The 19,473-nt window shown below is 42.0% G+C and overlaps 1 protein-coding gene across 1 annotated transcript; it reads right to left on the bottom strand.

The window, feature by feature from the left end:
* Positions 1-1,586: 1,586 nt before the first annotated feature.
* N4BP1 (NEDD4 binding protein 1) lies at positions 1,587-18,741 on the bottom strand. The gene is made up of 7 exons (XM_054269383.1): positions 18,449-18,741; positions 15,101-16,860; positions 10,869-10,999; positions 10,383-10,479; positions 9,014-9,121; positions 7,405-7,512; positions 1,587-5,359 (listed from the first exon to the last, which is right to left on the bottom strand). Exons 1-7 carry the CDS (start codon positions 18,689-18,691, stop codon positions 5,029-5,031), a joined length of 2,778 nt encoding a protein of 925 aa, XP_054125358.1. The 5' UTR covers positions 18,692-18,741; the 3' UTR covers positions 1,587-5,028.
* Between the last annotated feature and the right edge of the window lie 732 nt (positions 18,742-19,473).

The following is a 19,473-nucleotide window of genomic DNA, read 5'->3' as shown; positions in this document are numbered from 1 at the left end:
CATTTTAGGCCACTATAGCATCTACTGCTTCTGAATCACAGACCTAAATAATTTTTACTCAAAATCAATGCATTGAAGGGTTTTATACAAAAAAATAATCATGTGCACACACTGAGTTGATAGAGACTTTGCAAATTAATTTCATGATCACCCTGATCACCATGATTCTTGTCTTACACTGTTTCATTTCTAGTGCTATCTTATTCATATATTCAAAAGTCTGTTTCTGGCTCAAGTCTGGAAGGGAAACAAGTGTGGACACTAGGAGGCTGTGTGTTGATGGTATATGTTTCACAATAAGTTACATTCAGCCCAGGAAACTTCTCTTCAGATTAGGTGGGAGCAGCTGATAGGCACACAGGCCAAGAGAATAAAAATTTTGTTAAAAGTTAAAATACGGCAAGTTCTATTTTCCTAATGTAGAGAAAATCCTTGGATAGCTACAACTATGACAGAAAACATTAATTTATTCCCAATGAATGCCAAATATTGCTATTTTAATGCCCCTTCACTTCAGAATGCCAAGAATGCCCTTATCCATATTCTTGGTGTTCTGCCAGTAGATCTGGCAAAAGACTCTGATGTGCCTCTTTCAATTCAAGGCCCTCTGCTGTGAAGATCTCCCACACAAAGTATTTATAAACCACAGTGTACCTCCTCCTTCTCCTCACAGAAAATAATCCCAGACATTCACACTCCGCCTTTTAGATATTCCCAATTTCCCTGTCTGCAAAGCCCCTCGTTGAGCTGGGTGTGTTTGGGTTCGCGTTGCAGGGATGCTGCTCAGAAAAAGGAGGAATCGCCCTGCAGTGCCTCCATCCAGCCCGGGGCTGTGTGCTCCAGGTCACTGCCCCAGCATAGGGCGGCTCCCGCCTCCGGCTCCTGCTCTGCCCCTCACCAAGCTCGGCAGCCAGCTCCGCCCTCACGATGCTGTCTCTGATGTTAATGCAATACTTCTGAATCTCGGAATTATTTTTTTTTTCTTTTTTTTTTTTTTAATTTAAGAATATAATTTCTCATGCACCGATATCTTAAACTCCCGGCAATCAGAGTTGTTCAAACAGCAGACTCCTGGCCGCACTTCTGATTTCAAGGAACTCGTATCAAAGGTAAATATATGAAATATATTACCACCAATTTCATGTGCCTGTCAAACATAAACCATCAGCAAACCAGAGCTCGGTCCCTGAGCCAGAGGCAGACGGAGCCTGCCCCGCAGCAGCCGTGAGGACACCGAGAAAGCGCCGGGATGCGAAACCCGGACCCAGCGCTGCCCTCAGGCGGGGCCCGGCTCTCCCCGGGCGGGGCGGGCGGGGCGCGGGACGGCGGCGCCACCTCCTGTCCCCTCCTGTCCCTTCCCTTCTGTGCCTTCTCTCCTGTCCCTTCTCTCCTGTCCCTTCCCTCCTGTCCCCTCCTGTCCCTTCTCGCCTGTGCCTTCCTGTCCCCGCGGGACGCCCGCACAACCCCTGCAGTCCAACAGCTGGAGCGCCGGCCTTGGATTCCCCTCCTTACTGAGAAGCGCGTGTGTTTCTGTATAAAACACATGCAAGCCAGCCTTTTATTTTTGATGAATAGACTCTTATTTTGCTCAGTAAAGATTTATCTTAAAATTATCAATACTAAGACTCAATACTTTGAATGTTGCATGCTCATTCAGCAACCAGGGAGAAAAACTATACTTGACTTTGGATTTGAATCACAGTGAAAAATGATAATAAAATAAAACTCAATTGATATATTTCAGAATTCTGATGTCTTTGGACTGTTGTTTCTGTTTAATTAAAATATGTAATATTTTATTTCTCTTATTTACACTTAAAATATCATTCCTGAAACAGTTAAAAATACTCAAGTGGAGACTGAAAAGCGGATCCAGTGCATTCAAACCCAGTTTCTTCTTAAAAAAATGCTTCCTTTGAATTAGCCATTTAAAAATTATACAATGCAATCTGACAGAACTTGGTGAGCCACAAGGCAGACAGGACAAACTTGGGATTGTCATATGCACCTCAGCAGAGTTTGAACAGTGCAATGGAAACACATTCTAAACATAAATGCACACAATACATAGATAAAAAATGTACAAATCTAAAATCCATCTGTTCTTTAAAAGTTATCATCTACCCCATCTACTTGAGCACTGCAGTATTTCCACTGTATGCAGAGAATTACATACCAACATATCCAAAACTGGTAGATTTAGGTACAAAATCGAGCACAAACAGTAGCAGTCAGGAAGGTAGGAATTGTCTGAACACCGTGAGTTACGCTGTTGTAAGGCACTTGGGTTTCCATTCTGCGATAAAAAAGAGAAACTGAACACATCAGAGAAAAACCTGCTTACATAACCAGACTCCTCCAAATACCAGACAGCAGATTAGGTCTCAGAATCTGCAAAGTCATTATTATTCTAAACTGTATTTGTGAAAATAACAGGTCTTATACATGAATTATAGCAGAGCTACTCCTTTCCAATAAAACAGAGCCATCCAGAACATAATGCAGCCCCAGATCTAAAAATAGCATTTAATGCAGCTACACAGAATTCTAGCAGGAAAGGCATTCATATCAAACATAGCCGGCAAGCTTGCAAAACAGAAGGAAACACTGCCAGCGTTAGAAAGACACTGTGAGTCACTGTTTGTCATGGAACTTTCACAGGCACTCTCTCTGGTTCAGAAATGCTCTTCCAAAACACAAGCTACCCCAAAAAGGCACTGAGACAGGAAGGAAAACAGCAGCACTAGCACCGACTACTGGGACTCATCTGAACTTTGCTTGTTGACAACTGCAGTGAAATTGTTTACATTACATGCTCTTAAGACGTAAGAGAAAACACTCCTTTTGGCAGTAAACTCTTGTATTTGTCACAGAAATCCTGCACTTGGCCCCACACCAGGAATCAGCCTCGGGACTTTACCCCTTTAAAGGGAGGGAGGGGAAATGCCAGGTCACTCACACGTAAGGGAAAGTCCCTGGTATTTTCCACTCCAAACACTACTTCTAGCTGAGTTTTTGCAGCAACCAAGGTTGAATAGCACGAGGCATGCTTCAGAAACAGACTTTGGAGAAAGAAACAGAGAAAGGAGAAAAGGAACCAGTCTCTTTGATCTCGTGACAGGACTTGAGGCTTGAAGCTGAGTGGGGGGATTTAGGTTAGATCAGGATAAAGCTCCTCACCCAGAGGGTGGCTGGGCACTGAACAGCCTCCCCAGGGAAGTGGGCACAGCCCCAAGCCTGACAGAACTCGAGAAGTATTTGGACAATGCTCTCAGGCATGGGATGGCAATTGAAGTGTGGGGGGCCAGGAGTTGAATGGGATGATCCTCGTGGGTCCCTTCCAACTCTATGAAGCAATTCTCTATGAAATAAAGATTACAATACATTTATATCCCCACACTAGCACCTATAAAGTGGAAACAACATATGCAATCAAGGATAGACCTAATGAAAAGAAGGCAAGTTCTTCAAGGAACATGTTCACACATGTACACAGGCCCCCCAGGCAGTGTGAGGGAGATTGTGATTATTCTCTTGCTATTTATTAAAATTATACCAACTATAGTCAGTGAAACAGGATTTAAGAACCTGCCTAAATTTTTATGGGGTTAGAACTCAGCGATTACATAACACTTCACAGGTAAGAACTAGTTCTTGGCAAACGTGCTGGTCAGAAGGACTCTGCCCATCTGAATAGCAAATCTCCCACTCACTTATACAGAAAAAAGAATAATTTAGATTTGTCTATTTGGATGCAGAAACATTAAGGGCCTCTCTTCATCACCACCTGTATTTTTGAGAAGCTGTAACTACTGCTCATAAAATTTTTTTATTCTTGCTGCAATTCTCTTTCAGGTTGCTTGTGTTCAGGGAAGAGCAAGACTGCCTTCTGTTTCTGACTTCACAAAACATGAAAGGGCCATGCAAAAAAGTCTTTCAAACAGCCTTTCAAAAGCCCCAATTCCTCAAGTATATTTCAGTTCTTTTGCATATAAACAAAGAGTGATTTCAGACCCCATGCAACTGCAGAGAAAGCCACTAATGCTTCAGGGTAAGGCTCAGTACACCAGAAGTTAAATGTAGGCTCTGGAGCCCAAGCTGTCTTTACAGCCTAATTTGATTTTACTCATGTGAACACTTGGCACCAGAGACTGGTTAAAAGGAAGGACTTAAGTGTGTACAGAGATATAGACAATCTTAACTTTGCTCTGCTCTAGAAAATGGTCCTATTGGTCAGCTTTCATAAATTATCTTCCTTTTTGCCCCTTACTTTTTGGGATAAATCCCAGAACAGATCTAAAGAGGTGGAGCTGACTACAGCTGTAGGTCTGCACAAAAAAGCCATTTCTATACAGTCAGTGTCTCATTCTGTTAACATCACACCATTCACACTTAGAACAGACAGGGGATCAGTGCAATTGTTAGATATTAAAACTACCCTGAAAGAATACTGATAGTCAAGATAACTTCCAATTTAAAAAACAAGTGTAGATTTCAGATCTTTTGAAGAATTCGAAACACCTTCTCCCGATGAGAGCTGTGAACTCACACTTTCTCTTCTAACTGCCCCACACAGCGCTCCCAGCCTGAAGAAGCAAATGGATTTCCTTGGACTTTCACGCCCTTCGCGGGGCTCCTCACGGACCCACAGCCGCCACCTGCTGGCAGCTGCTCCCACGCGCGGGTCTCCAAAGGACGGGAATTCTGCCTTCCAGGAAAAGGGTTCTGCAAAAAGTACTAACACTGCTCAAAAGGGAGTACTGCAACTGCTTCAACAAGCAATTCCAGTGAAGCAGAAGACTTTTTTTTTTTTTCCACGGAAAATATTACTAAAAATCTGTAGTAGCAGCAGTTTTTAATTTACCAAAACCTGGCATCTATTAGCAATAGAACATACACAAAAATATCTTTGTTTATACAAATAAAATTAGGTTTTTAATATTCACAAAGTAACATAAAAGAGCGACATTTTTCTTCACATTGATAATCGTTAGTCAGAGCAGTTGTGATATAAAGCTGTGGAAGCATTCAGTCAAGCACCATGGCAGACAGTGCATTAAGATCTCTCATGAATGGATGATTAAATAGTATTTGATCAATCTTCTGCCTTTGATCATAGTCAGGAAAAATTCTGATCAGGGCTTCTCTTAGCTGGGCTGTTTCTGAGGGAGATCTCTGTGGTGGAATTGCTGGACAAGGCTCTGTGTTTTCTTCCCATGGAAGCAATGGGGATGAACGATCATCATACACTCTGCCTCCAGGCTGTTGACTGCTACTGCTCATCCTGGGAAGGAAAGAGGATGTCTCAGAATAATATTGTCCACTGCTCTGTAAAGCCTTGTGTGTTGACCAGGAATCTCTGTGGAACAAAATAAAAATTTTAATTAATTAAGCTAAAGGACATTCTAGATGCAGTTCTCTGTACATGAGAGAGAAGAGACAAATGTGTATAACTTAAACATCCCTGCTGCTCAGCCAGTTACTGACTGGAATCAAATGACAAACATTCTTTGAAAGTGAAACAAAACAGGAGGTATAACAGCTCTCAATATGAATCCAGCACAGTTAACATTAATATCACCCAGGAATAGCCTCAGTATGCTGTGAGTCCTTTACTTGCCAGATTACAGCAAATTTTATGAAGGTATAGGTAAAAAGATACATTGAATACATGTACACTGACATGGAGCATGTGAAAATGCTGACAGACCAGTTCCAAGAGTGCTTCACAAGACAATTCCTCATGTACTTTTGCCCTGGACTGAGCTGTGCTCATATTTGGATCAGGGCCTTCTTTCCCTTGTTGGGTATCCTCAACAGGGCAATGAAGCTGTTTTAGCAGTCTCAAGACTTGAATACTCTTAATTATTGCAATTTCATTTCAGACTTTAAAAAGTTTTGCTACTCTATGCACTGCTAGCACTACAAAATATAAAGGTCAGTCTACTTCAGACGCCAGCAGATACCAGAGAAACGTGAAGTGGAACTCATGTTACAGTCTAGTTTCCTACCACCAAGGGAAACAGTACCTAAATTACAGAGCTCTATTTTAAAAGCATTTGGGTTATGACACCTGTAGTTACTCAGTGTGGAAAGGTTTTCTAATTGCTGAAGATTCTGCCAGTTTCTGATGCAGTTCCTGGTGCCATTTATGCTTTCTGCATCATTTAAATCGTGTAGAAAAGTCACGAGGAAGGAATAAAATTAACTCTTTTTTACTGGCAGTTTTTCTCTGCTCTTCCTGACCCCCTGACTAGCCCAACCCCAAAACAAACACACAAACCTAGTTCCAGTTCCAAATTTACAGATATGAAACCAAGCTTTTCTGTGGTCTTCTCAAAAGACTCACCATTTCTACAATCATCACACTCACCTACCACAGAACACTCTGTTTTCATTTTATTTCTCTCAGACACAGGCAGGTAAAACAGAGTGTTCTTCTCAAAGGTTTTGTACAAGAGCTTGAATAATCACCATTTACTTCTGGAGTTCTAGCACTGCACTTGCTTTTTTAATGTGAATACACTTATTTTCAAATCAGCTTGTAATCTATGGTATAACAATGTTCTACTTTCCTCTAATGTTTACAATAGATGAGATTCTTGCTTATTCTTTGTATTAATCCTTAAGAATAGCTTGCCTTTTCTATTGACAATTTTTAAGTTACCTCACTTGTTTTTAAAAGCCCTCTTACTACTCCTCAGAATTCTTAGCATTTCTAATTCCCAAACTGGTGAAAGAACAGAATATTATTTTCTTTTGCTAAAGAGCAAACTAATCCTCAAATCTTGGCAGTTCATACAAAGAAAATTCATACTTTGAATACGTGCACATTTAAAAAGTACATTAACCTTAAACGAACAATTTATGTTCATTAACATTTATAATTATTACTCAAATACAAAGATTTAATAACAATGCCTCAAAAATTGTTTTGACAACAGTAAGGTACCCTCAGCCTTGAGGTGAAGTGTCTCCCCATGACAGAAAACCTGAGTGTTTGTAGCACCTATTGTTCCACTATCCACTATGAAGAAGTGACCAACCAAGGTGTCATAGGTAACATCAGAGTAATTAACACCACACACCCACCACGGGCACCTCTGGGGGCTGCTAACACACTCGTGCATGAAAGCCACCACAGTCAAATCTCAGAAGAAGCTTTTGTCATACTTATCTCGGTTCTCAGAGGGCTCTCAGAGGCAAATGTCACCAGCAGTTTCTGAATGAACTGAAGTAACAGGAAAAATGTGTTGTTTCATTTTTTTTTTGTTAAACTGCTACATGCTACACTGTTCCTGCTTAACTTTACTCTGCTCTACAGGTGTGTGAGTGAAGCAGGAGAACAGTTTATTTCAAATGTGAAATAACTGTGTCAAACAAAAGTGAAAACAGTGTTTATACCTAGAACAGCCTTCACTTCGAAGGAAGTCATCTAATCTGGGTCCATTTCTTCCCAAAGGATCATCAGGAACCATAAATATGTCACCAGCAAAAGTGTACTGGAGCAACCTGCAAGAGAGTTCTTTTAAATAACAAGGTATTTCACCCTTGTTGTCCTTCACCTTTGTAGCACAGGATGAATTTCCTTAGAGTAGACACCACATCAGGAGTCTGTAAAGACTAATTAGTAAACCCAGCTAAGACACAACCAGCATTCCCTGTCAAAATAATTCCATGGGAGCTGTGAACTCTCCCTATTACACTGCAAAACACAGCTTTTCCCCTTTTTTTTTTACAGCAACTGTTTTATGACTGAAGATTTGCAACAAGACTATGGTGGAATTTTCCAGGTGATCAGAATTTTTTTGGTTGTTTTAACTCCTTTTCCTTGCAAGGATCTTCAGTCATGTAGCTGAAATGCCTGTGTTGGCAGAAAGCCACACAACTAGCAAATATAGCATTAAATGCTTACAGTTACAACACAAAACCTTTTTTCTGGAGTCACTTTGGGACAGGTAGAAATCTGTATTAAAAAAAATAACCAAATCGAGTTCAAGTGAAATTTATCTGTAAGGAGAAGATTTGGTACAGTGGAATTTCCCCAGAAGTAAAACTAATAGCAGATGTTAACATAAGCTCTTAAAAAACCACAGACTCAAGATGCCACATCAAGTATTCTTGCTAAAGTTCTGTGGAAGAACAGAACCTGACTTGGGTAGAATTCACTCAAGAAATGATGTAAATGCATACATGATTAGCCAGCATCAACTCCATGGTCTCACAGCCATACTGTGAGAATCCAGGACAAGTTTTTAGTTCCTTATTTCATTAGAGCTATACTGACCCCAGCCACTGTAACAGATGTACCTTCAGAAAATGTCAGGGACACTGAGGGATTAGTGGGGAATTTTACTAACAGATCACACCTCAGCAGTAAAATAACCTGATTTAACTGAAACTGGAAAAAAAAAAATCCCAAACACCCAAACCCAACAAACAAGAAGAAACAAGCAGAAACGAGTCCACAAGATGAAGCAGGGATATTTGATAACTAAGTGAACTCATCTGAACCCAAAGAAAAACACTTGCAAGGAAATGGCTACATGGATATGCTACAAGTGTTAATTTTGTTTAGCTATGACAGTCTGTCCCACTTGAGTAAAGAGTGATTGATTCTGAATAATTAAAAGTGAGACTACATCCTCATCAGCTATCATGGCTCCCTGAAAAAAAAGAGCTTTCAGACAAGAGAGGCTGTGAAAGTGGACTGCTCAAACAAGATCCAACACCGACCTTCAGAAGTGACACACATGCTGTTACACCAAGCTACTGCTTATGAGAGCAATTAGCACTCATACATGACAGAATATATGAATAACAAGGGTATTGGACTACTCAACACATGACTGTAAGGCCATGAATCACCACAGTGAGTCACAGAGTACTTTATTTGGATCTAGCAGAACTGCATGACAGATTAATTAGAGAGCAAAATCCCACATGTAGGTAGAATGCCTACAACTGCAAGGACAGACATCCTTTTAAGACTTCACAGAAATTCAATAATTACCTTTTTTGAATAATTTCTCTCCAGGCAAATGATTCTGTCACAAATTCTCTGAAGTTATCATTAGTCACAATAACACCTCCGGTTTTAGCAGCAAGGTGTAACAAAAATCTGTAAAATTAATTTCAAAGATCACTAAGCTTGCTTTGCTGAAAACAATCGAAAGGCTTAAAAAAACTAAACATTTCATCATCCCAAAGTAATCTACTTGCATGAAAACAAGCACCTTCATTACCAGGAAATGACTCTGTTTTTACCCACCTTAAACTTACAACAATGTTTTGGGCGGCATGCACTTATTTAGTGCAGCAGAGTTTTCATGGGATGTTTTCTTCCCCATTAAAAAACCCAAACAAACAAACCCACACAAGCAAAAGCCTCCAAACCCCATGATCTAAATATCTGCACAGGTAAATGGCATGCTTTATGCAGTACAGTATTTATTACACAATCCAACACAAACTCATTGTCATACACTTTTTTGCTTAGCATTAATGACTGTGTTCTGCAAGTCAATGTTCTGTACATTAGTTGTTTGCTCTGTCAACCTCTTAAAAACCCTTCTGTTAAACTATGACAAAACAACTACTGATTTATTAAGGAAAAAATGTTTGCTTTCTTTTATAATGTCTCTGAAAATACATTTTTTGCCATTTGAATCAATTTTAGCCACAAGGTAATGGATGGTGTCCTTTTAAAGGAAAGTGCCTGCTTTTAACAAAAGTGCAAATATGTTATTATACCATTTATTTCCACAGTAATCTCAACTGCACTGCCAGAGCATTTCTTATGAAAGGCTGGGTATATATAAAACATTAATGAAGTACTAGGAAACTGCCACAGACTGCTAAAGCTTACTGTGTCTTGTTCACTGACAGATGATCTCCACATTTTAAAGTTGATCTTTGGTGGTCAAATTAACTTGGAGGTTCACTGGCTTATGCATTGTTACAAACACACTGCTTCAAACACACAGCAAGGTCTGTGTGCCAATGTGGCATCAAGAAGAAAATGGAGCTAAATGCTCTCTGATCAGCAGCTGATTTATGCCCCAAGAATAAAAGACAGTTCAGGGATAGAATGATGACCAGGAAAGCATAAAAACATTACTGGAGGATTAATTTCTTCAGATAGCCTTTTTTTTTTAATTGCCATGAAAATTTGTAGTTCTCCATGACTTTCTGAATACACAATAGTGTTTCCTACAACAGTGAAATAATGCAACAGATGTAAAATTGAGTCTTAAGTTGGATGCTTAGCTCTGTCTAGAAAGGTTGCAGAACAAGCTAACAGAACTGCTCATGAAATATTGAGCTTTTACAACCATTAGTCAGATGTTCAAAAAGACTTTAAAACTACATATATTCTGTACCTGTCATCATGAGCAGCAATTCTTGCTCCTAAAACCATCCTTGCAGGGGTTAAAGACAATATTCCAACATCCTCGAGCTGCGTTAAGAAATTCTGCTCTGTTAAAACATGATTTGACAATTAGTTTGAGATAAAATTACCAGAGAGAAGATGGGCTATTTTTGTACCAATTAAGCTAGAGAAATGTCATTGATAGGTGATGAATTGCTCATATAAAAAAGGAGAAAAGGGAGGTCAAAACTAGAAATTAAAGAGCAAACAAAAACCAACCCAAAAAGGCCTCTACTGATGGCACACCTGCTAGCCTAAAGAGCATTTCAGGATCTCTCACATTGGGTATGCAAACCCAATTATTCACGCTGAGCAGCCAGATTGCTCCTGTTCAACATTTGATGAATCATTTCTTCTCCATTTATTCTTCACAGAAGTCTCAAAGAAAAAGTTACAGTCTGCTTTAATTAAGGAAGCATTAGGAAATGTCCCTCACCTGTAATGGAAGGGTCACGTCTTGTTCTCCACTGTGGAACAAACACAGTAATATTTCTGTGGCCACGTTTCCAAAAGTAGTCAACAGCTATTGCAATTCCTCGACAGGAGAAGAATTTCCTCAGACCATGACTGAGAGTGAAACAAAAAGAAGGGAGATTAAATTCACTAGGGTTTTACTACCAGGAAAACAAAAAAAATGGAACAAAACCTTGCAAAGTGAAGCTGAAAGTCTCACACAGAGCCTCAGGAAAAGAAAAGGCAGATGATGTTAAAGATAAGGAATGTTCTAAATGGAAAGAGCTCTTCAGCAGAAGATAACAAATACATCACTTTGCAACTTCATAGCTCAGTCTCCTTTCAGTTTCCTGGGCACAACAACAATGGAGTAATCAGAAGCAGGTTTAGCTTTAAAAAAAGAGGCCCATAGTGATGGTTTCTGAACTCTATTGAGTATAGATTAAAACGATAATAATCCAATATTGTAGCAGTTCCAAATACAGTCCTACTACAAAACAGAACACCTTTGGTTCAACTGATTACCAAGGATTACATCTGAACAGCTCTCTGGAAACCACTAGGGCCTCCTCTCTCTTCATTTCAACAGTCTGAACAATTGCTCTGAAGCAAAATAATGAAATTTCTTTGGAGAAACATTTTCAAAACATTGTATCTTGGCATTAATCTTTTTCTCAATTAAATAAGATTGATATTCAATAAGATATTCATTATCTGTTTTTACAAGTCTCTTACGTGACTTTCCAGAAAAACCAGCAACTGCCTAAAATGAGGGGACACAAAGATTTCAATTGATGACCTTGTGAGGCCCTTCCCAACTGGAATTATCCCAGTGACCCTATTTGCCTGTTGAACACATGGCACAATTAACTGTCTAACCAGGCTTCAGCATTTCTAGAGAGGCTACACTTAGACAAAACAAAGATATGATTCCCTAGAAAAGACACACTGATTGAGCACTGATGGCATGAACAGCCAAAGCATGTCTTGCAAAATAGTGTATAATCTATGTTTTGAATTAGATGTCAAATCACTACAAAGTACTTTTAACAATAAGTGAGCAAGTGGTATTCCTTTTTGAAACCAGTCTCCCAAATAATAGGCAAGTGCTTATTATTAACCCTAATAGTAAGCCCTGTCAGTTTTGAACAGAATCCTATATTTAAACCCTAATTTAACCTACCAAGAAATCTTCCCAACATAATGGTCATTAAAGCATTTCCATGGAAATATTTTACTCAGCCTTTAGGAGCATTCATTTATCCTTTTCCAGTTTTGTCAATTCTGTAAAAAATATGCTTATCAAAATGTAAATCTATTAAGGTTCTCTGAATTTCAAGAGGAATTCTTTATGTAGAAAGGCAGAAAAATGAATAAGCCATATCTGAAATACAAAAGGCAAAAAAATCTGACTTACTAACAGAATTTCCAGAGGAAAAAAATACTATGCCACACCTGCCCTTAATAAAATTAAGCATTCTTGGTGTCAAGAACAGTCAAAAACAAAAGGCAATTTTCATAGAAGAGTTACTCTTTGTACACCTTATGGGACATAAGGTATACAAGAGCTGCCAATTTGTCCTGAATGTTCACAAAATTCTGCTCTGCTACAACTTAAAAGAGCATGCAAATAGAAGCAACTTCATCAAATAACATGTAGAATTAATGTAAGCTATAACATGAAAAAATATGTCACTGCTAAGCTAAATTAAATTAGAAGTGTTTTAACTGAGTTAGATAAACACCTGAAGGGACAGCAAATCACCACAGCAAGATGGGTCTTTTCAAGATATCCATCTCAAAGACTGCATCTGTTCTCCAAATGCCATTGCAAATACTGCCTTTGCCTGTCTCAGTTCTTTAAAATCCTGTGAAGACCCTACAAAGGTATTTCCTAAATTAAACAAAAGATGATCACAAGCAGCACAAAGCAGCAAAGAGCAGGTTGCCTTCTGGGTCATGTAACACTTTCCCTTTGGTTTGTGACTAAAGTAAATACTGTCACAAATAAGTGGTTTGGCTACTTAAAGAAACACTGTCAAAGGTATCGCTAAAGAAGCACTGCCAAAGGTATCGCCAAAGGCAAGGTTTGATGTGAATTTGTGAAAATATGGCTTCACACAGTTTGGAGGCAACATTCACTCTTGTGAACTTGTGAAGAGTAAGTTCATTATTTACTGCACAGGTTAAGGCATACAAAGATCAAATTAGAATCAGTTTGCACTGATTTACACAGAAGTCAGGAATGCAGAAGGGGGTGAGGGTGCAAAGCAAATGGATGGCAAGATAAGGGTGCAAAAGGGTTTAGCAGCACTTAATCATGGAGTACTTTGACATTGACAAAGTAATTCCATAGGGCTGGCTGTAGTGGTAACAATGACTTAATGGTAGATTTGAGGCAGTAACATTCATACCATGATCAGTACACACACACACACACAGGTACACAATGTGAACATCTAATTCCCTGTGCCTAAAGGAACTCATCAACAAATTCCACTCAGCTTGAAATGCTCCCAGCAAGTCCCTTTGCATTTCCCAACATGCAAGGGTCACATCTCAGGAAATGTGGAGAGGTGTGTGGGAGCTTTGACACCAGGAACAGTCCTCTGAGTATGACAAAGGTGAGGATTTGGCAGCTGTGGGCAGTGTCCCACTGCAGGGAGGTGCTGGCACAGCTGCTGAGCCCCAGGAGAGCTCTCAGAGCCTCACTCAGGACTGCTGGCTACAGGGTCACAGGAGGACTGACTGTGGCCAGCAGGAAGGGTCCCCCTGGCCACAACCCAACCCAGTAACTCGTGGGCTTTCTTTCCCAAAGTGTAGGAGCAATGGTGCCCCTCCACCTGGGCTATGATTCAGGTAAACAGTTTACCAAGGCTTCAAAGGATAATTGTTTACCCTTTGCTTCCCACCTTGTTTGGGCACCTGATGTTTCTGATTGGATGCACCACCACAAGTACATATTATTTACAAACTATTCAAGGAAGATAATTATTCAATTATTCTTTCATTCTGAGTTTTTTCCACATTTTAATAAAATTTAAATGATCCAACAATTGGATATTGCAGTCTGCCTTCAAAAGGCCTGTTTTCAGCATACAAAACCAGGCAACTAAAAAAAATTACTTGTTAGCAGCTAGGGTAAACTCTGGGCATTCTCTCATTCCACAGGCACCCTGAGACAATGTGATAAAGGATCAACATGCTGCACGTGTCAAAAGAAAATATTGTACAGCTTTTTCAGCTTTCTAGACTTATGAGGCAAGCACTGATTCAGGAACCCATACAGCATTAGTCTAAGCATGTGGGTGATGCATTGATACCCACACCCCCATCAAAAAAGGGGGCCAAAAGAACCCTGAACCACCACAGGCATGGAAGCAGTTCTGAAGGTATTGAGAAGTAAAAGTGAGAACAATTCAAAGCAATTTTGCAAACAACTCTTCACTTTATGAAATGTAAGAAACAAATGAGGCATTATTTAGCCAGAGGGAAGCTGCAGAATTACCTCCATGATTGGTTATTTAGTAGGACATTTGAATATCTCAATGGTTCTGCTGTTTTGAGGCAGCTCTGTCCTTTATGTCTCATAACCAGTTTTCATTTGGCTGGGTAGGAGACACCAGATGTTATATAGCCTTTTTGGGGACTCTGTGTCAGTAGCAACCAGCTACTATGCCCTACTCCAATGTGAGATGTATGCAGCCAATCCACTGGGGTGCATGAAGGAAATATTGGAACCTCAGTAATACACATTCAGAATTGGTAAATATACATATATACATTTGCAAAGCATAACAGAATCCAAGCACTAATATGCAATGCTGTTGGATGAGAAATATGTCACTGTTAGATGAGAACCTCCACTTTAAGACTACAAGATGTTAAGAGCACAAAAAATTCCCCCAAACCACTTAAGTTGGCAATAATTTAGCCTCGTTGTTAGGCACTGGCAAAGCAAATTAAACTTCATGCATAACACTGATTGCAACAGAGCAAAGCTTGCCCTGAGATTACTTCTGACTGAAGCGTTACATTGAGCTGAACAGTGGTGATTCAAATAAGGTTACACTGAAATGGCACAACTGTGTACATGCACACAAAAACCTAGCTAGCAGAACCTTAACACATGCCACTGCAACCTCTCAGCCCCTATTTCATCTGAAAGTTCAGTGAACTGTTAATAAAAGGACAGCTGAAAAGAAAAATACTTACGAAATTGCAACATTGCTTCCGTCAATAATTATATGTTTTAAATATGGTTTTCCAGGCTCATTTATCAACTCCAGTTTGTATGGCTTCTTCAGAGAGTCCAAAAATCTTTGAACTCCAGTAACTGAATGATCTGGATGCGGTCCCATTGTGTCTCTGTTTGGATTTGAAGGGTGTTTTTGTGAAGACAGTAACCGGTCTGGGACAGGATTGTCACAATGCGAGGTTTGGGAAAGGTGCTGGTGGAGAGGCCTCGCTTGGGAAGAGCTGCAGTGTCCCAGCTGCTCCTCAGAACCAGGGTGGCTGTTCTGTACAGTTGAGGGCCCTCCAGTTTTTTGCTGAAATGCAGTTTTACTCTTACTTGAGATATGCTGTACATCTGAGCTCCCCCTGGCTACAAAGCCAACATCTTTTAGAGCTCTGGCGTGCACAGTGCTGGAAGGCACCCCACTGTCAGTTTCTACACTGCTTAACCTTGGGTTGTGATTCTTACCAGGGCCATAAACATCTCTCTGTTTATAGCACAGAACTGAATTTTTGCTGGGAGGAGGAGAAGATTTGCATACCAATCTATGCATTTTATCTTCTGCACCAACTTGTGTGTCTGAAGCACCTCTCACTTGGTGATATTCATTTTTTGTCTCCTTTGAAGTATGGCTGGATTTAAGTGGACTTTTATTCCCAGAAACGCCTTTGTCTTCTAGCTTTTGTGAATTATTTACATTATTTCCTAAAGGAAGACAGACAGTTCTAGGCTTTTGAGACGACTGTTCATGTTCTTTTTTAAACTTCAAATTTTCCTTTTCAATTTCTTCTAGCAATAGTAACGGTTCCGCAGATTGTCCTAGGATACCGATAACCTTTTCTACAATATTTTGGGAATATCCCATTGTTCTGAAAAAGTTCACAAGAATCTTATATTCCATTTCCTCAGTGAGAGCATCACCTTCTTTAAGGCAGTAAGTAGGACCATCTGATTCAATGCAGCTATCCAAAACCAGATCAATAACTGCATCAGGGTTCGAAGGATTCTTGTGTAAAGCAGATTTCACTTGTGGATCCTTTTCCAAAGAGAAATGCTTTTTAGGGAGCCTTTCCTCCTCATCAGAGGACCTTCTTTTACATGACTGCCTCTCTTTAGAGGCCACTGCCTCTAACAGAGGGTCCTTTATGGGAACAAATCTTGTTTCAGAAGCATCAGAAAGCACAGTGTCCATTTGTTTTGTCAGCTCAGTTACAGGTGTGCCAGCATTGCTTCTTGCTTCCTCCCCACCTGCCCTTCCGTCTCTGTTTGCAGCAATGACTCTGGAGGTGCTGTTCTGTCCAAGTTGCTGTGGGCTGTCAGAGCCTGTGAGGTCTATTATATCAGTCTTCCCTTCAGAAACAGCAATTTGGGTGAGAGCTAGGAGCTCTCTTTTTAGTGCACTAGGCAAAATCAGTAAATCCATTGTATACTTATCTGCATGTGCTTCCACAAATTGTCTGAACTGCTTTTTAATCTCTGATTCATTGTCATTCAATAAACTTTCATTATTCTCAAAAAGCTTCACAAACTGCTGCACATGACTTTGTGCCATAACAACAGCTTCTGCACCCCCCTTAATACTGAGCAATCCCATTTCCAGCACTGTTACATCAGCACAGGTATCCTGAATAAGGCTGTTGAGAAACAGGCTCTGTGCACCAACGAAGATGCAGTGCATGTCCTTTGGGTAGTACTCCTTTTCTTCTAGCTCAGGTTCACACACTCCCTTGATGTACTCCTAAGGGGAGAAAGAGAGCAGAGTGAATAGTTGTGAAATCCCAACACATCCCATTGGTTTTTACTAGGTCAGTAATGGACAGAAGCATTAGAAAACAAAGCAAACTTAGCATAAGTCATGTCAGAAAGTAAACACTACCAGTAAACAGGACAATAGAAATAAAACACCAATATCTAAAATGATCTTTAAATAGATCTCACAGAAGGCTCTTTTATATTTTCTTGTTTATACCTGATAGTAACAGGTAACAAAATTTGTAGATCAAACAGTTTAAGAGACTGTCAGAAGAGATTTATTTTCCTATCCCTATTCTTTGGTCAAAGAGAACTCTTTGTGAATAAATGCCTTTCACTAGGGTTCTACCTAGTCCATAAACCTGAACTTCTAAAAAGTTTCAAAGTACATTTCCTAAGGGTTACAATGCTAGCATCCATCCTATATTTTTGTTACTGACTGAGAAAACTCCAGGCTCCAGATACTTCTGTGTTCGTGAAGTTCAAGATTTTCAAACACAAAAGAAAACAAAAAACAAAACAAACAAAAAAAATCATCCCAATGCTATTTCTGCCATCTGTAAACTACTACAGGTAAAGGTAAATTCACTATACTACCTTATAGTAGTTTTAAATGTGTCAAGAGTTCAAAACTCGGTCAATACAGTATACTATTTATTCTTTCAGATAGTATTATTTTTCCCGAACTGCCTCCTTCTGTTGAAGGAACACGTGTATGACACAGGTAAGGAATCAAGATTTTGTCTGAAATCAGTCACAAAACACATGCTCCGGATGGATCCGCCCAACGCCCATACATCGAGATTTTGGGTTGGAAAGGCACCTTCAGCCTAGCTACTGCTCACACCAAACTTCTCATCACAACAGCTGTACTTGCCAGGCTCATTATGAGTAATATCGATTTCAGCATGACTGCTGAGAAACTCCCCCCAAAGTTTAGTTGTGCAAGACATTTAACACGCGTGAAGCCACTACAGCAACTGCTGCCCCCTCTGAGACACAACCCGCACAGACAGTTCTCTTAAACCATCACAGCTGGGTTGAAAAGAGAACTATCTGCTCCAGCCTGGTGAAACTGTTCAGATCTGACAACTTTTATACGAAGGAAATAATAAATGCGTTAAGCTTTAGTGAGAGCTTTGCCAACGAGCCGCTAAATGCCACAGAATAAGCGAAGTCCGTAAAGCAAAACATGGCAACGCCCAAACAACTCCGAGGAATTTCTTGTCTCCGGGAGGAAGAAGGAAAGCGAAACATTTTAATCTCGCTTTAAAACAAACCTCGGCCCATCCCCAGCGGTGCTCCCCCTCAGCTGCGGGCCGGGCTATTTCATAACGCACTGCCCGTGAACTTCGCTCTTCCCAGCTGAGTTGTTTCGCTTTATTCCCTGCGCTTATGTCAACACGGCGGGAGACTCCCTGGCACCGGGCACACACCCACCTGCCAAGGCAGCGCCGTTTCTGTTTCCTCCTGGGGCACTCGGCTTTTCCCCACCCCTTCTTCCCCCAAGCCGGCGGGCCCCTCCGCACGCCAGCCCCGCTGCCCCGGCCCCGGCGCCCCGCCGGGCCCCGTACCTTGGCGCTGCTCACGGCCTTCGTGCAGCCCGCCAGCTGCACCCAGATCCTGGCGCTGGCGTTGGGCGGCTGCAGCGCGGGCCGCCAGTCCCCCTGCGCCCCCAGCACGGCCAGCCGCACCTCGAACAAGCCCTCGATGCGGTCCCGGCTGCGCTCCAGGAGGCGGCTCTTCTCGGCGGGGACGGTGAACTCATCCACCCTGGGCTCCGGCGCGGAGCCGTGCGGTGTCCGGCGGGCCGCCATCAGCGCGGGGCGCGCAATCCCATCGCACCGGGAACAGCGACACCGGGAACCGCCGCACCGACCGCCCGCGTCATCGGCCCGCGACGGCGCCGGGCAGCGCCCGCCCGCAGCCGCGCCACCATGGTTAGCACCGGCGGCCTGGCCCCGCCCCGCCTAGCCCCGCCCCTCCGCCGTGTGGGCGGGGCCGCACCGCCCCCTGAGGGCCGCAGGGCGGGGCCACGGCGGGACAGGATGCCTGCTCGGGAGGTCCCGGGGCACGCGGCACGCGGCACAGCACCGCGCCCAGGCCGGCTGGGGCTGGCCGGGCAGGGCCGTCCCGAGACATGTGGCACAGCACCGCGCAGAGGCCGGGCTGGGGCAGCTCCACACTACATAGCCTGTCTGGGCAACTGTTCCAGTGCGCAGCCACTGCACAGGAGAGAAATTCTTCCTTATATTCAGGCGGAACTTCCTGTGCCTCAGTTTCACCACCGAGCAGAGCCTGGTCCGTCCTCCTGGCACTCCCTCTTTAGATATTTATACACATTAATCAGGTCCCCTCTCAGTCGTCTCTTCCCGAGGCTGAACAGGCCCAGCTCCCTCAGCCCTTCCCCGTAAGAGATGCTCCAGTCCCCTGAGCAGCTTTGTCACCCTCCGCATGACTCGCTCCAGGAGGTGCTTTGCCTTCGGCCTCCATTCTCCACCAGCTCCCGCCTCGGCTGCTGAGGAGCCCGGAACTGCACAGAGCTCTCACGGCACGGCCTCCCTGTCCCCGCCTCCCGGGCAATCTCTCCCCGCCTCCC

Source organism: Melozone crissalis, unplaced genomic scaffold (genome assembly GCF_028551555.1).
Source record: "Melozone crissalis strain CALT ecotype California unplaced genomic scaffold, PUWL_Pcris_2 ptg000007l_1, whole genome shotgun sequence".
Taxonomy (NCBI): domain Eukaryota; kingdom Metazoa; phylum Chordata; class Aves; order Passeriformes; family Passerellidae; genus Melozone; species Melozone crissalis.
This window is presented reverse-complemented; position numbering and strand designations above follow the sequence as displayed.